The sequence below is a fragment of the Anomalospiza imberbis genome, chromosome 3 (assembly GCF_031753505.1).
Source record: "Anomalospiza imberbis isolate Cuckoo-Finch-1a 21T00152 chromosome 3, ASM3175350v1, whole genome shotgun sequence".
In the NCBI taxonomy this organism is placed as follows: domain Eukaryota; kingdom Metazoa; phylum Chordata; class Aves; order Passeriformes; family Viduidae; genus Anomalospiza; species Anomalospiza imberbis.
The window spans coordinates 45,229,759-45,246,608 of record NC_089683.1 but is presented as its reverse complement, the minus strand read 5'-3'; the positions used below and the strand labels follow the sequence as shown (position 1 = coordinate 45,246,608).

The 16,850-nt window shown below is 46.5% G+C and overlaps 1 protein-coding gene across 1 annotated transcript; it reads left to right on the top strand.

The window, feature by feature from the left end:
- Positions 1-8,682: 8,682 nt before the first annotated feature.
- Positions 8,683-15,586, top strand: OSTM1 (osteoclastogenesis associated transmembrane protein 1). Its single transcript, XM_068184199.1, has 6 exons — positions 8,683-9,033; positions 11,798-11,912; positions 12,797-12,894; positions 13,872-14,036; positions 14,821-14,986; positions 15,293-15,586. Exons 1-6 carry the CDS (start codon positions 8,698-8,700, stop codon positions 15,346-15,348), a joined length of 936 nt encoding a protein of 311 aa, XP_068040300.1. The 5' UTR covers positions 8,683-8,697; the 3' UTR covers positions 15,349-15,586.
- Positions 15,587-16,850: the final 1,264 nt, after the last annotated feature.

Sequence of the window (16,850 nt, the reverse complement as noted above, 5' to 3'; positions counted from 1 at the left end):
CTGCCCGCAGCCCTACCCTGCCCAGGAGAAAAGGCTGGGAGGTTTTGGGGTGAGTGGGAGGCCGTCCCCGGCCCCGGGAGTGTTGCCTGTCCGGTCGCTGTTGTCAACAGGTTGCGGCTGCCGCTGAGCCCCACTCCCCTCGGCGCCCACCTCACCTGTGACAGGGGCAGTGTGCCCGGCTCCCGTGTGCGTGAGGCTGTGGAGGGGTCCCGTGTACCCCCGGGTGTGTGCTGGGTTTCACCGGCTCTTGTCCTTTCCTCTGCTGAGTTGTGTAAGCCTGCCCTATGGCCACTTCAGGAGTTGTGAGTAAGGGAACACCTGGCTTGGGAAAAAAGCCCCAGATCTGGTCTCCGTTTCTGCGCTCCGAAGGAGGAAAAAAAAAAAAAAAAAAAAAATCACAGCTGCTCTCCAGAGATCTGCGTGGGAGTGAGCTCCGGGGGTTGCTCCAGCACCCTGAAGTCTGTCCATCCATCTGTCCACCCGTCTGGACATTCATGTATCCTCCCCACCACCGCCTGCCCCACGGTGCCCCCAAGCGCGCGGGAGGGCTGCTGGGGAGAGCCCCACGGGCGGGGGCTCCACGCGCGACGCCGGGGCCCAGCACCTCGGCACACGGAACGGGCAGGGAGAGTTCCTGCCGCGGGTGCCCGGCTGCTGGACGGAGCTCTCAGAGCTGGCCCCAGTCGGTGCTGGGGACTCTCCGGTGTCTCTGTGTGTGTGTGTGTGTGTGTGTGTGTGTGTGTGTGTGTGTGTCCCCGCTTTCACCGCGAGTGAACATGTTAAAAATCCCGGGGGAAATTCCCGGGATAACCCGTTCCTTATTTTCTTAAAGTCATTTGTGGACAAAGGTAAGCAGGCTCTAAATAGCTGGAAGACGGTGAGACATCGGTTCACCCAAGACAGTCCCAGACATCCACAAACCCGTGCTGCTCAGAAAGGCTTGGCCAAGCTGCTGAAGAATTGACTGGTTCACGTTGAATAATTAACTCCTCTATTTCAAACACTTCAATTAATACAGTGTAGAAAGGTAAGAAAGTCAAATTCTATTATTTGATAGATTCTCACAGCCTAACCTCTCCTCTGCCACTGAAACTTCCCTTCTGGAAAATTTACTTGGGGTCCCTTGCCCCTGGAAGGAGTCAGTGTAAATGTCCCCTTGAATATGGACTGGAGTTAAATTCTGCCAGCCAGAGATTTCATGGTCCTGGTGTGGCCAGGATGGCCAGGCTGCCTGCACTGTCCCTGCAGCGAGGTTTGCACAGTCCCTCCTCACAGAGAAAGGTTGAGTACACAGTATTAGATCAGTTTTAAGACTGGAAATGGGTTGTGAGTTTTTTACCTGTTATTGTTGTTGGTTAGTTGTTTAGGTGTTTTTTGGGGGGAGGGGTAAGGGGGTGGAATGACAATTTTTTAAAATAAAAACACTCTAAATGGACAAAATAATTTTGAAAAGAAGCTATTACAAATAAAACATCCATAAATTTCCTCCCAACACTTACATTGCATTCACTACATGTGATATTTACGACTGTGACAGTATTTGTTGGGTTTTTTTTATTATTTTCTTTAATATGAATTCTGTGTGAATCCTTGGAAGAAGGGAAATTACTTTCAGGTCACAGCAGCAAGCTGGAACAGAAATATGGTGATGAACACTGCAAGGTGTGAAGGCAACTGTTTACAAAATTTCATCCAGTCTTCAGCTGCCTGTAGCTTTTTGAAAGTGCCTGTTGGTGTCCGCTATGCATCTGGTACTCAGCATTATGTTTACACCTTCTTGACCAAAGCACACTTCCTTTCTCACAGGCATACAACCCTGGTGAACTTTGTTGAACAGACTTGAAAATTCACAAATAAGAAAATTTGGGTCTTTATGGAAACCACAATGGAGCAATGCTGGTGACACACCCCAGGTGGGAACAGTGCTTGGCTCTTCCTGAGTTCCTCACATCTCACAGCAGTGTGGCTGTAGCTGGCAGAGGCCCGGTGGGATGCAGCCACAGTGGACTTTCCCTCCTCAGGTGTCTCTGCCAACCCTCTGCCAGAAGCCACCTTGTTGTTACAATAACCTAAAACTGTGCTGAATACTCTTTATTTCCCCCTTTCTCAGAATTAACATAGATGCGGAGTACTTCAGGTAAGATTGGAACTCTGTAGGATAATAAATGCTTGCATTTGATACATTACTGAAATAACCTACCATGTTTATGCTATCTTCTGTTAGTGCTCATCTTGCTGTAATCCTTTACCCAGAGAAGAAAGGGATACCTTTTCTACAAAATTATATTAGTGAATAGATAATTTTCTACTACCATGTGTAATAGGAAGTACCGAGGTACAATTCAAAGAAGAGGTGTAAAGCAGAAAACTCACCAGGACAAATGTATATGGAGACACTTGTAAAAATATTCTTTCTCCCTTAGCTGATCAGTTCAGATGTTCATGTTAGCTCCTGCAGCACTGCTTCAATCCTGGCCACATAAGTACAGGAGGGAAGGACTCCTGCTTCTGGAGGGTGTCCTCCACTGGCTCATCCCAGAAGGGCTGAAACACAAGGAGTGAAACTTGACAGGTGTACAAGCAGATCCAAAGCCTGTCAAAGCCCAGCCACTTTCCCTTATGATAAATGTTTTAGGCTTGTGCTTTGGGAACTTGATGAAATTCAATAGAGATATACAAGAAGCAGGAAACAGTCTGTGCAAAAGGGAAGAAGAGTTTTGGTTTTCTTCCTGCTGGAGAAGAGAGCGGGATGACACCACACTGACCCCAGGGTAACTAAGCAAAACTTGGCTCACTGGGTACCTCTGAGCATGGACAGTCATCCAAACTGCAGTGAGCTATGAAAAGAATATAGCTTTCATATTATTTGTGTTGATCAAGAAGTTATTCGTGGCAATTTTGTTATTATGCTGCTTCAGATATTTCTGCTGGGTTTTAAACATTGTCTTCAGATGTCTTTTTTCATACTTTATTTTTCTATACATTAGCTATTTCATCGGTATCATCCTGTTTTACTGACATGAAAAATATCCAGTCTAACAGCTCTTCTTTCATTTCATAACGAACTGCACAATTAAGACTTAATTAGATGCATATGAGTAAGAAAATGGCAATGCCACACAGGACCTTAAACGTGGTATCATTCAGTTGCTCAAGTGCAGAATCTTGGAAAAAAACAATCCAAACAAAAAAAAAATTCCATCAACTTAGTTCTAACTGTATCTTTACAGGCTGGCATGATTGCCACTGACAATTATTGTTTTTCTAGTCATTATTCTAAAAATACAATGTACCCTTTTTTTTTTCTCTTTCCACAGTAAAAACTCTGACAGGTGCATGGAAATGACATTTCTCTGTGCATTGGATTCATAGAGAGGATTATATGCAAACATTTAAGGTCTAAACAAAGATCATACAGCACTACATATGATTTCTGAAGCTATTATGCTGTTATATGCCTACAGAAAAAAAAAAAAAAGCCTTCACACAAAGAGGTGGGGTAGCTTTCTCTCTTCAGAAGTGTGCTGGTGCTAAATAGGGAAGAGGGGTAGCTGATGGATGGCCTGTCTCGATGTTTCCTCTATATTTGTTTGGAAATGGGAAAACTACTGCTGGCTTTCTGGCTTATCATCACAGGTCACTGCAGTGCCTTCCAATACCACAGTCCCAGGGACAGAAGAATGTCCAGAGCTCCTCCACCCAGCTAGTTCCAGCTGAAGGTGGCTTGAGTACCCACCAGAGGCTACAACAAGAGACTTCGGGAGCAGGAGGATATGGAAAATGGGTCCTGGGCAGGTCTCTGTGGACAGTGATAGTCAGAAAAATAACTGTTGGTCCATTGAGGATGTCAAGAGTGGGTCCAGCCCCTCCTGAAGTGAACAGCTAGCAAAAAGGAGGGAGAACTAGGTAGCATCCAACCCTAAACCTTACTCTAACATGGAGTAGATTCGTGATTCTCCAAATTGAGAATGTGGTGATTTGGCTTAGGTGAGCTAAGAGCCTGTTTCATAATTTTCCATAGAATTGCCCAAGGCAGACACATTGCAGTTGAGTTGGACAGCCTGGCACCATAGACCTAGCCAGAGCTCTTTGAAAAATTGCGGTGCTAGGAGTGTTCCCTTATTTCATTTAGCAATTCAGAGAATAAACCAATTTGCAGAACATTCCTAAAAACACATTCTGTATGAGGCACTGATACACATTTTCTGTAAGTATAACTTTGAAGAAGTTATAGTTGGTGATTCTTTCTTGTCTTTACCCAGAGAATGATCCTGAGTGTGTCTTCACTTTTCCAGTATCTGATCTTCCCTGACTTCCAAGGGGCTGATGCAACATTATTGGTCCTAAAACCTCCAGACAGGATTTGGCATCTGATTTGCAAAGACATGGATAGATTTTGGGAATTTCTGAATTAAGGACTGAAATTATTGTGAATCAACTGCTTTTTGTTTTCCTGACTTTTGAGTCCTTTTGCTCATTTTTCATGGTTTAGTGCAGGTGTGACTCTATCTTCTTGCTCTGAGTGAGAAGGTTTTCATATTCTTTGCAATCCACATAGAAAAATAATGCACCAAATGGACAGTGCTAGCAAGCGCAGTGGCTCAGGCTGGTCAGAAATAGTGCAGATAGAAAAGTCTTTGTCAATCTCTTTTAAACAAAGCTCACACAATCTTTTGAAAATAGGAATTGGCTCATACCAACTCTACAGTATTGCCAGGGTGATTTTGACTTGCAGCTAACCAAAAAATGCCTCAACAGGCTGACAGTACATTTAACATATTTATTTCCTCACAAGTTCATTGTCAAGGGTGTGATGAAGATGTGCATGTGCCCTTTATTAATCACATATGTGCTACTGTTTCCTGAACCGCTTTCTGATTCTCTGTAGAATCCGGAAAACAGTAATTTAATCAGATGACCCACAGTTAGGCTTTGGCATCAGCCACAACCAGGACATGAAGGAGCCGACAATGGCCCCATGAATTAGAAGGGAGGTGCATGACTGTGATGGAGAGCAAGAGGAAAAGCTTTCTGTAGGCAGGGAATAGATGTAATACACTGATCCTGTTTTCACGTTGAGCTTTGTAATCTTTTATAATATTTTCAGTGAAATTAGCCAAGATTTAAAAATATTTTCATTTCTGCAATGCCAGAAACACCTCTCTGTGGACAACCCTCACACCTCCAGCCCTTATTTCAGAAGATGGGTAGTCTGTCTCCTGTGCAGCAGTTCTGGCCTAGGAGGCAGAGCCCTTTTCCCCCTTTCTTCCTTCCCTCTGAGCTGCTGCCTGCCCCAGTTTCCCTTACAGAGGCCATTGCACTCGCCAAGCACCCAGCCTTCCAGTCAACCCTGACTCCTTTCACTCTTAGTCATCACTTAATTTTCTGGCACTGCCTTGACATTTATGGTCTGTTCCTCTTTTTCCAGCCCTCTGGTGTAAAGGTTTTATCCAAACCATCATCCTTCAAAGATAACAAGAAAACTTGAAAAAAGAGCTTGTTTTTCAGCTCACAGTGGCATAACTCAGGTGAAAGAGCACTGAAGGAAACAGGGAGACTGATAATCAGAGGGAGAAAAAACAGGTTCACACCTTCAAACTGTTCATTTTGCCTGGCTTACACTGCCATCTCCTCAGATCCAGCAAGATGGCATAGGAAATCAATACTCATTTTCTCTGTTCTGTTTCTGCACTTTAAAGGTAAGATTTTTTCCTTCTGCAGAATAATGCTCTTGCCTGTAGTCAGGGCAGGTATTGAAACACTTGGATGTGTTTTCAAAAATAATTGGGTATACCCACACAAGATTTTTGGTATTCTTCAATATTTCTGAGATTTGCTGGCCAAGGCCGAATCCTGCTTGTGAGTGCAACCCCTTTGATGAGGTCGAGCAGAAAGGTAATGGCACCAAGTCTATAACAAAATTAACCGAATGAGCTTGACAGCCAAGTTCTCAGTGTAAATGCCTGTTTCTGCTTGGTAGCAAAATTTATCTATTATCAGAGGACCACGCCTTCTTCAAGCCCAGTTCTGAACCACAGCTGAAAAAATTAGTGACTTTTTAATTTTTTGCTTTGTAGTGTCACGTTTATTTTTGATAAAAAGGAGAAGCACTTAGTGACCAAACATCTTCCTTATTGATCTGCAGCAACTGGTTACGCCTCAGAGATCTCATCTGAAACTCTTGAACTTTTTTTTTCTTTATTCTCCCCCCTTCCCTTTTTCTTTTTCAAAATTTTTATTTCTCCATTTTCCCTTCATTTTTTTTTCCCTCTCCACACCCTCCGAGTCTAGTTTTCACACGCAGGAAGAACATATTATCTCACAGCAGAATATGGAAGTCTCCTAAGACGTGGGAAAGCGCATCCCCCTCGATCTGCGAGATGAAGGCGCAGCTCTGCCCCCGCCAGCCGGTCCCTCCCGGTGCCCGCAGACCCACGCCAGGGACAGCCCCGGTGAGGATGCCGAGAGCTGGCCTGGGGCGTGTTTGCACCGCTCCCCCGGGGTGCAGCTGCTGTCGGGGCGGTGTGGGACAGGCCGAGGTCCCTTTGCAGCCCCGCGGCCCCTCGGTGGGGAGATGCGCGGGAGTGCTGCTGCCCTCTCCCGGGGGATGCGGACAGCCCGGCCGTGCCGCCCCCGCCCAGCCCCGGGCAGGCACCCCTCTGTGCGGGGACACCCCTTTGTGCGGGGACACCCCTCTGTGCGGGGACACCCCTTTGTGCGGGGACACCCCTCTGTGCGGGGACACCTCTCTGTGCGGGGACACCCCTCTGTGCGGGGACACCCCTCTGTGCGGGGACACCTCTCTGTGCGGGGACACCCCTCTGTGCGGGGACACCTCTCTCTGCGGGGACACCCCTCTGTGCGGGGACACCTCTCTGTGCGGGGACACCCCTCTGTGCGGGGATACTTCTCTCTGCGGGGATACTTCTCTCTGCGGGGACACCTCTCTGTGCGGGGACACCTCTCTGTGCGGGGACACCTCTCTCTCCGGGGACACCCCTCTCTGCGGGGACACCCCGCTCCCGGCTCGGGCAAACGGGGCTCTCTGGACTCCGGCAGACCCGAGGGTGGCTTAGGGGCGGCAAGCAGCTCCTATCCCCGTCTCAGGGCTGCGGGAGCCGGCTTGGTGCCGGCAGCGCCGCCGCCCCAGGGCTTCTCGGTGCTTTGGCTGCACCTCTGTTTGGGAGCCGCGGAAAGGTGACAATCTTCTGTCGCCGGGGCCACCTGGGCACACGCGTCCTGCTACGCAGCCTCAGGCTTCCACTTGCTAGATGCGGTGCCCAAACCAGCAGGCGCTGTGCGGGAAGGTATTGCCTGGCCTTGGAGAAGACCTCGGCGGGACTTGCCTTGAGCCTGGGCAGCAAGGCTCAGGAAAGGTCTGGCACCCAAACCAGGGCCCTTGCCCTGGTCATCTGGAAGTACAGACAGCGTGGTACATTTTTGACCACACCGCCACGTTTGTGTGTGTCATACTCATGACGTGGTTTTCATTTGTTTCATTCATTACTTTAAAAGCCAGTTCTTCAAAGCTGAGGCATTCAGGACACTCAGAGAAGGACAACTCTCTGTGGTGTGCTCCCTGCCTGTTGATAACATCTGTATCACCACCTTTTACTTCTGTGTTTTCACAAATCTGTCTTGGATATTTCCATGCCGTGACGTTTACTGCATGACTGGCGCAAGCCAGCGCCAGGTGGGCCAGGTGACACGGTGCTGGTGGCGCTGGGTGCAACTGGCTGCTCTGGGAGCCACTTCAAACAGTCCTGAGCTCCCAGCAGCTGCCAAAACTGTCACGGCACTGTCGGCCAGCACTGTGTGCCCCCACGGCTGCAAAAAAATGGCCCCGAGCAGGGGCCATTCCTGCTTGGCTCCGTTATTCCCGAAGGCACCATGCTATGGAATCGCGGGCTCTCCTTCATTTCTCTGATGTGTGCCTTACCAAAGCGCTGCAAACCCCAGACTCGGTGAGAAGACCGAGGAAGCGGCTGAAAAGAGCTTGAGGCCGAAGGAACGGGCACGGGGTCAAGGTGCTGCCAGACAGAGTTATCGGATAGCCTGGCACTTCAACCCCCGGGAGGGGCTACCCCCTGCTCTGCTCACCCCTCCCGCTCCGCAAAGAGTTTTCCTTTGGTGGCTGTGGTTTTATTCAAAGTCTGCCACGGGAAGTTTGGAGCCAGGTACCAGCAAATGTGTCCAACTTCAGACAAAACGTGGGAAATAACTTGTTTGCAGAAAGTTGCAGTTTATTTCTCCGTCATAATTTCTTTCTCTGTTTGGGGGATTTTCTACCCTTAAATTGTTGCTGTATTTGAGCATATTTTAAAGTCACTTCCCATACGACAGATACCCTTAAAATCCCTCCTCGGGTGAAGAGAGTATGGCCTGGATAAAACGCATGGCACAGAAACCGCGCTCCCCGCGGAGGAGGATGCGTCCGAAGCAGGTACATCCCGCGGGCACAAGCACAGCTTGCACACACTCCGGGCCCTGGGGACACCCCAGCGCCGTGTCCCGGGATGAGCCCGGGATGAGCCCGGGATGAGCTCCCGCGCCGCCCCGGGGATCCCCGTCTGGGCCACGCCCCCTTCCCCGCCCCTTTCCCCGCCCCGCCTCCCATCGGCCAATCAGCGGCGGCGCCCCGGGGCGAGGGCCGGCTCTTTCCCGGCGCGGCGCTTCCGGTTCCTCGGCGCGGCCGCCATGGCGCCGCCGTGGTGTCCCTGCCGGGCGCTGCTGCCGGCGCTGGCGCTCGCCCTCGCCCTGCTCGGCCTCGCCGCCGCCGCGGGGCCGCGCCAGACCCCGGCGCTGGAGCTGGCGCAGGAGCTGGCGGAGGAGCTGTGGGACGCGGGGCTGCCCGGCGACCTGCCCGAGCTGGAGCCCGAGTGTCGCAGCCTCCTGGCCGCCTTCGCGGAGGGCAGCGCGGCGCTGACGGGCTGCCTGGGCCGGCGCGCCCGCCCGGTGCGGCTGTGCCAGGGCTGCCACGGCCACTACCGCCGCCTGCTCGCACAGTACGGCAGCATCGCCCGCGCCGTCGGGGTGCGTCCGTGGGGCCGAGGGGGGTGCGTGGCTGCCGGGGCGGGCTGGGGGCCTGGCCCCTTTCCTTGAGGCTTCCGGACCTGTGAGAGCGGTGCCGGAGCACGCCAGGTGGCGGTGGGATCCTCGGGAAGGCAGGCTGAAAGCCTCGCTGGGGTCCGCAGGGCAGTTTGGCAGAGGCTGGGGGTGTCTGGGAAGCGCCGCTGCCAGAGACGGCCACCTCCTTTTGCTCTGTTGTGGCACGGGCCGTGCCGCTCGCTCCTGCGTGGCTGGGGGCAAGTGGCTCCACCCGCAGAGAAAGCGGCGCGAGTGGAAACACTTGAGTTGTTCTTGCTGATGTAGCAATGGCTAAAGCAGTGCTCTGGCTCATGGGTTGTATGGGCCCTAATGGGGAGCACTACTAGAGCTCAGCTGCCTGGCACTTCCCGGGAAATGGATAGTCTGTGAAGCTGTGGCGAGTGAGGCGCATCATCTTGTGAGGAGCCGTGTCACAGTGTTCTCGGCTCCAAAGCTGATGGGAGAGAGTGTAGAAAGCCTGAGCACTGGCGGGGGTCAGTGCACCCTGCTGCTGGGAGAACTTTGAAGCTGGGTTTTCTGTTTACATCCTCCATCGAGCTGATCCATTTGTAAAAGTTAGTTCCTGGGATAATGTGAGGATGACATTAGTGAATCGGACAAAAGGGCCTTTGTTCTGTGATGATGGCTAAAAGTGGGTGCCCTGGTAAGAGAACAGACAGAGAGCAAGTTAATATGGAGTATGTACCCTGGATTGTGCTTTCAGTCTTGGGATTTCTGAATTCCAAGATTTAGAATTGCCATTGATGAGAAAAATCTGTTGCTCTTTATGCCCAGGTGATACGTAGGTGCCACAGTGGCCTGTGAACCACTTCACTGCACAGTTTGCTGTCATTAGAGAAGTATTAGGGTTGCTTTGGGATAGTGTTTTGGATTGTTTTCCTATTTCCCCTCACCACGCCAGTGCTTGTATTGGAATGGTGCGTGCATTTCCCTTGGTAATTGTCCTCTCCAGGGCAAATATGTAGCCAGTGGTCTCTTGATTTAGTTTGCAAACTTGTGGTCTGTTTGTTTCTTTTCTGGAAGCTGTTTCACACCAGTGACTAGGTAGTGTGAAAGTGAGAAATTTAATGTGTAATTCTCTTGAGTACTTTTACCATGGTATTTTGGCTAGGATTAAGTAGCCAGATGTGTTGTGGTACTTAGAATACGTATGAACTCATTGCAGCTGCTGTGCTTGTGTACTAGCAGCCTGGGAAGACATGTCCACTGTGTGGTCTGGAAGGCACTTTTGTTGGCTTTCCTTCTGTGTGTGGATTAACTAACTAGGTGAATAAAGGAGGTGAATAAAGGAGGTGGCCTCTTGCAACCTCAGCCCCTGATTACAATTAATCAGGTATCTGATGTTTCTATCTTAACAGTAGTTAAGGGTGCAGTGTGACAGGAGCAGGTCGGTTTGAGTTTTGGACATCTCTGAAATATAAAATCCTTCTCACCAGGCTAATGAAAGAATCAATTAGGCAAACTTTATTTAAGGAATGATTTAGGTCTGTGTGATTCAGTTTTGGTAAAGTGCTTTTTCCTACTCATGAGCCCAGGTGGTGTGGAAGCTTCACAGCCTTTGTGAAGCAACCAGAGTTTCCTGCATAAACAACATTCTTGCTTATCTGTAATTTAGTAGAAATGAAAGCGGGCAAGTGTGGGAGTTACCAGATGTGGCAATACTTGACTTCTGCAATTGAGCCTCCAGGGGAAAGTTCTTATTTAACCTCCCCTTCCCATTTTAACAAAGAGAGGCAAAAACTGGATCTCTTGTAAAGCACTGTAAGGAACAAATTTCTCATTAAAGAGATTATTTTTTTCTGTGTCCCACATCACTTATCAAAGAGGCTTTTGGCAGCCTTGGCAATTTTGAGAAGTGCTTAAGTCAATTTAGCAGCCAGACACCAGGAGCTAGAGCACAGGAGTCAGCTGACTGGAGGTCACGCTTCTCTATCTGAATTCTGATCAGAATACTTCCTGTTTATTCTGCAACTGCTTTTACAGTCGCTGTGTGTTTTTATGAGCTTGGTCCAGAGAATAAGTTGTGGTAAGAGTTGTGGCAGAGCCTGCTTTGAGAGTGGGGGTGCTCACTAGGACAGATGAGCTTGGTACCTGTGTTTGGGGAGGGTGAGAGCTTGGCCTGGACATATGCTTGGGTGGGTGAGCACAGGCACTGCTCCACAGAGGACTCTTCCTGGTGTTGCTGCACTGGGGCAAGTTTGCTGCTGGTGCAGCAGCTTTGGAGGCTGTTTCTGTTTGGGCTTGGTTTGTTTGAGGCCAGTCCGCTGGTTCAGCTGCCTCAACTATTCCTTTTGTCTAATGAGAAAAACCCTGTCCTCTTCTCTGACTGTACATGCCTTGAGCTGGCTCCTGGGACTGTGGCCCAGGAATGGATGAATGTGAGCCACCTGGCAGAGAAGGTCTTGTCTGTGTGTTTATGTTGCTTTTTTTTTTTTTGTGTATTTTTGACTGACTCGCATGCAGCCCTGCTAGACCTGCAGGGATTGTGTGCAGTAAGCTGTGTTGCTTACAGTATGAATTGGAGAATCAAAATATTTTTGTTCTATCACTTCTGCTCTGCCTTTTCCAGAAATATCGATGTGATGTGTTGTGATTGTTTTAGATGTGCTTGTGTAAAATACATTTCAGAAATTCCCCTTTGTATTTTTAACACTTGTTTGCTTCCTTTCTTGTTTCCTTTTATTTCTAGAATTCCTCTGAGAGCCACAATTGTGCCAAAAGCATCTTGACCTCAGACAGGCTGCAGATAGTTGTGACCCTTTCGGAGTTCTTCAATGAAACCTGGGAGGCAGCCAACTGTGCAAGTACGTGACTCATTCTGTAGCTCTCCTGCTTCTGTGATGACGTAGCCCCTAAAATTTGCGCAGATCAGAATTGTGTGTGTTTATTTGAATGCAGCCAGTAGATAACATACAAATCCTGAACTATAGCCACTCCAAGAGTGTTTTCTCTTGTAAGGACCAAAATCTGAGGGCAGTAGTCTGTCAGAAAACTACTGATGATGCTTACTACTTTCAGGAGAGTTTTCTAGGATGTTGGCTTGCTTTCATGGTGCTGTTGCTGAACTCTTAAATTCCTCAAATAATGTTATTTTTAAAGGTCTGGCTGATTAGAGCACCTGAAGTAGGCTAGCATGGATGGAAGCAGTAACATAGGGTTGAGCCCATGACTAGAAGGAAAGCCTCAGAGCTTCTGTCAAATCTGGTAAAAAGCTCAGCTCTTTTCTTAAAGAATAATAATTACACTGTGATTTCTACTATTGTGTTCATGGTCTAGCTGTTTCCTGGGTGCTCTCCATTTCATCTCTGCTGCTGGTGCTTCTGCTTCCACAAAATGGCTGTTACTGTTTCTGGGCTAAGCCGGATTTGTGGGCTGGGAAATAAAAGTAATGTCTTGTTTTATCTTGAAGTCCAAAGATAATTCAGTCCCCCTCTTCAGAAAGCTCTTGATGATAGTCTTCATCTTTCACTTAATCAAGGCCAATTAATTCTGAAATGTGTTCTCGATGAAGCATTAGGTCAGCAGGTCTGAGATATCAGTGGCAGGCAGATGAGGAAACTGCAGTGTTGACTAGACCAATCCTTTATGGTTGAGAGCTCTTTTTGCAGGAGTAGAGTGTCTGGGACTTGCTGGCTGCAGAAATGTTAGAAATTAAAATATCCCAATGTTTTTTCTCTCTTTTACACAGATTGTTTAAAGAATAACAGTGAGGGATTATCAAATTCTACTGAAGAATTCCTGGATTTATTCAATAAATCTCTGACATGTTTTGAACATAACCTTCAGGTATTTAAGCTGTGTATTTAGGAGAAACACTAAATCCTCTAACTGCTACCAAAATTTATTTATGCTGAATAAACTATAGATGCAGACTAGGCAAATAAACTGCTGCTGAGTTTGTGAATTGTAGGCAGATAAATCCATGATGGTAAAATGCAGTTGTTTACAGACTGAGTGCCTGAAATTAATTCTAATTGATACTCACCTTGACTTCATTTTGTCTGTAATTGCAATGCTACTTCACATCAAAATTTCTGAATTCACAATAGTTGATAATTACATAGTAAAAACCAGCATGTCTGCATGCTCTTGCTTTGTAGAATTGTTGTCTTTTTTATGTAGAAATTCAGTCTTTAAATATCCTTTCGATAATATGGACTAGCTCAGAAGGACCAGACACCTTTAGTTCTTGTATCATTTCTTTTGACTGTTAAAATTACTTGTAGTTAAAGGTTGGCCATATTGCAAAGACAATATAACTTCCTTAGTAAAATAAATGTGGTAATTGTCTTCAGAGAAATTGCCATATATAGCCTAAGAAACTGCATATTCCATTTCAGTCAGAAGCTGGCCAGATTTCAGGATCATTCAGTAGTGAAATGAGTTTACTTCAATGGGCATGGGACAATCTTTGAGGAAACTGTCTGCTTCTTTGGTAATGTGTTCTAGGAAATGTGCCTTTATAGGCCTTGTTCAGGAGCAGCGTGGACTGGCCTGTTGAAAACTTCAAGTGATTAAACTAGAGCTTAACCCAGTGGTCAGTGGGTAGCTGGTACAGACATTATTGGGTTGAAATAGCTTCAGAGATTGTAGTTTTGTTTTCAAGTGTCCTGTATTGCATTCATGGAGTGGTGAAGGCCACAGATGGAAAGAATTGCTTGGCATGGCAGAGTCTGTCCCTGTCAATGTCAGCAGTAGCAAATCAAACCAATTTTTTGTTTAATGCCTTGAACTGTCATTCATTTGGAGTTTTATAACCCTAGGGGCAAGGCATCAATCTGTCACCGAATAACTACACAGAAGTGTGCAAAAACTGCAATGAAACCTACACAAAATTGAATGACCTGTATAACCACCTGCAGAGGATGAACAGGCAAGGTGGTGAATCTGCGCACTCTGCACACTTGTGTATTGATGTGGAAGATGCAGTAAGTGTTTGTTAATACCCCTTATTAATCTCAGCCATTTGTGCTTTTCATACTAGGATTGCTTTTTCCTTTGTGCAGGGGGCAGTAGGGGCAGCAGTGCCTTTAGCAGGCTGTTGTCCCATGGTTTGGAGGTGCTGGGTGGGGCTGTCCTGCGAGGTCCTGTCCTTGGGCAGTGCCGCAGGAGTGTGACTTGAAGCTCCTGATCTCCTGAGCCCATCCCAGTTTGAGTAGCTGCACTTCATTTCTTTTTACTGTGAAGGAGATGGATTTAAAAAAAATAAATCTCTTAATCTTCTGGCTTTTAATGTGAGGCTTTACTGCTATTGTTCTAGCTGGTATGTTAATTGATTCCTTATTACAGTAGCTGTTTCTAGGGATCCTCAGCATTGAGGACATATGTTTGGAAAAAGCTTTGGTATATTGTGGGGTTAAACTGGCTGGGCTGAAGGAGTGCTCCTCAAAAGTATGGGATTAGCCCTGTCCCCACAGATTAACAGTGAGCTCTCTGGGAAACAGGCATGCAGCAGTGTCAACATGTATCTGAGTACAGTTATGTTTTTGAAGCTTATAAAAGTTTTGATGTGAAATTTTGGCTCTATCTAAATAGTTTGTTTCAACATTTCCAGCTATTTGCTTGCTTTTGAGGGGAGATCTGTTCAAGTGCAATTTTCTGAGGTGATACCTGAACACTTGCATGTCTTGAGGCCAGAGTGTTTGCCATGCCATGCTGCACAGAAAAAATACATGTGCTTGCTTTCATGGTTTGCTTCTGTTTTCCTTTTAGATGAACATCACTCGGAAGCTTTGGAGCAGGACTTTCAACTGTTCTTTTCCCTGCAGTGATACAGTCCCAGTGATTGCAGTTTCATCCTTTATTCTCTTCCTACCTATTGTTTTTTATCTTAGTAGCTTCCTTCACTCGAAGCAGAAGAAACGGATACTCATTTTGCGTAAGTGGTGGTGTTGGCATTTCACTGTTGGATTGGGAGGTGCCAGGGATTTGCTTGGCTCTTGTGGGAGAGGAGGCCCAGCCAGATCTGCCTGCAGCTGTGCTGACGGCGCTAATAGCAACTATTAGTCTGCTGCTGTCCCCTGAAGAAGGGTAGTAAAGAGCTTCAGCCATATCTTTTCATTAAAGTTTCTGGATGTGAACAGAAAGCTGTTTGCAAGTCTGTGTCGGATAAATAGAGGGAGTGGAGAGACTAGTTTTGTGGAATTCTTTGTGTTTAATTTTCATATAATTTTTCCCTTTCTAGCCAAGCGCATCCAGTCAAATGCCAATCTTGTGAACATCCAAGAAAAATACAGCTGAGCTGCAAAACAAAACCTGAGAGCTGCTGCTGGTATACAGTGGGTACAATTGTGTTGGAATGAGGCCGGCACAAAAGAGGAGTTAATTATGGTTTAGTGTAATGATACAGAGCAACACAAGTTAAACAAAATGCTGTCTGACTTCTAAGCGAGGATATTAACAAACATGACAAGGCAGGGCTGTGTGACACTGTATGGACTCTGGTTTTGAAAAATATGTGGGGTTTTTTTTCAGTCTCGGGCTGAAGCTGTGTTTTTCTGTTCCTAAGCTTTTGTACTTCACATCAGTAGAACAGCTACACTTTCCTTGCATGGTATTTTCCTATATTTGTTTCACAAAAACCTGAGATTTTGAATCTTTTTGAGGGGATTTTGATAGACAAAATTTCAAATCATGTTTTATGTTTCTGCTTAAAACATTATTTTTAATTCCTCATAATATTCAGACTTAGGATGGAAGGAACCCTTTAAAAAAGTTCCCATCTTTCCTATACCACTGAAAAGTCATGCTGCTGGCAACTGTTAAAAAAAGGCATGAAATATGCAGAGAAAGTGGTAATATATAGTGTCTAAAATGGCAACAAAAGCAGCACAACTGCCAGTGCTGGACTTGAATAGTAATTATTGATGGCTACAGTATTCTGTTTTCCCTTAAACTGGTGGCATATTTAGTCTTTTGCACACTTTAGCCACTAAAATCGTTGCTTTTCAAATCTTACATTTTCAGAAGCTAGTTTTACATACCTGCTTGGGTAACAAAGTTTCACTCTCTGTTTACTATGCCATTTCCTTTCCTTTTTAATTCTAACATTTTAGTGGTTTTTTGTTTTTGTAGAGAAGTGAGGTAAAGTCAAGTCACTGGAGATGCTGAATTTACTGGTGTAGAGCTTGCTGTGGCTTAATACAGAGGTGTTTACAGGAACGTTGTGGGGTAAAAATTGTATTTTCTAGGTATCTGTTTTAGCAGTAAGTGAACCAGCAGGTTCTCTTACTTAAAAACTCTTCTGAAGAACATAAATATACTGTTGGGAATTGGTGACTTTCAAGAAATAGTTTTAAAATATTATTCCTGTTAAGTAGATGGATGTAAACAAATTCAGACTTGGAGAACTCCAAAGCTGATGGAGAAACTTGTGCAATAACTGCGGGGATGGGTGGTGCTGCTGTCAGCACCAAATTGTGGGCACAATTTGATGGCTGCAGCAATAGTGGCAGTTCAGTTTGTTTATTGTATTTCTGATTTGGGAGAGTGGTAGTGTTTAAATTATTTATAACTTTACCTGAGGTTAAGGAATGCCAGAGCCTTTGCTGCAATTGTTCAATGTATTTTCTAACCTGGAGATAAAAAAGAATGGTTATTACAGCTAAAAAAAAATTAAATTTCTCTTGGAATCTGTGTCTGGTGTCTGTCAAAATGCCTCATGAAATAGTTATATTTGATTTACTTTGGAGCCTAGAATGTTGATTTTTCCTTTGCACTAAGGCTCAAATAAATAACAGTGT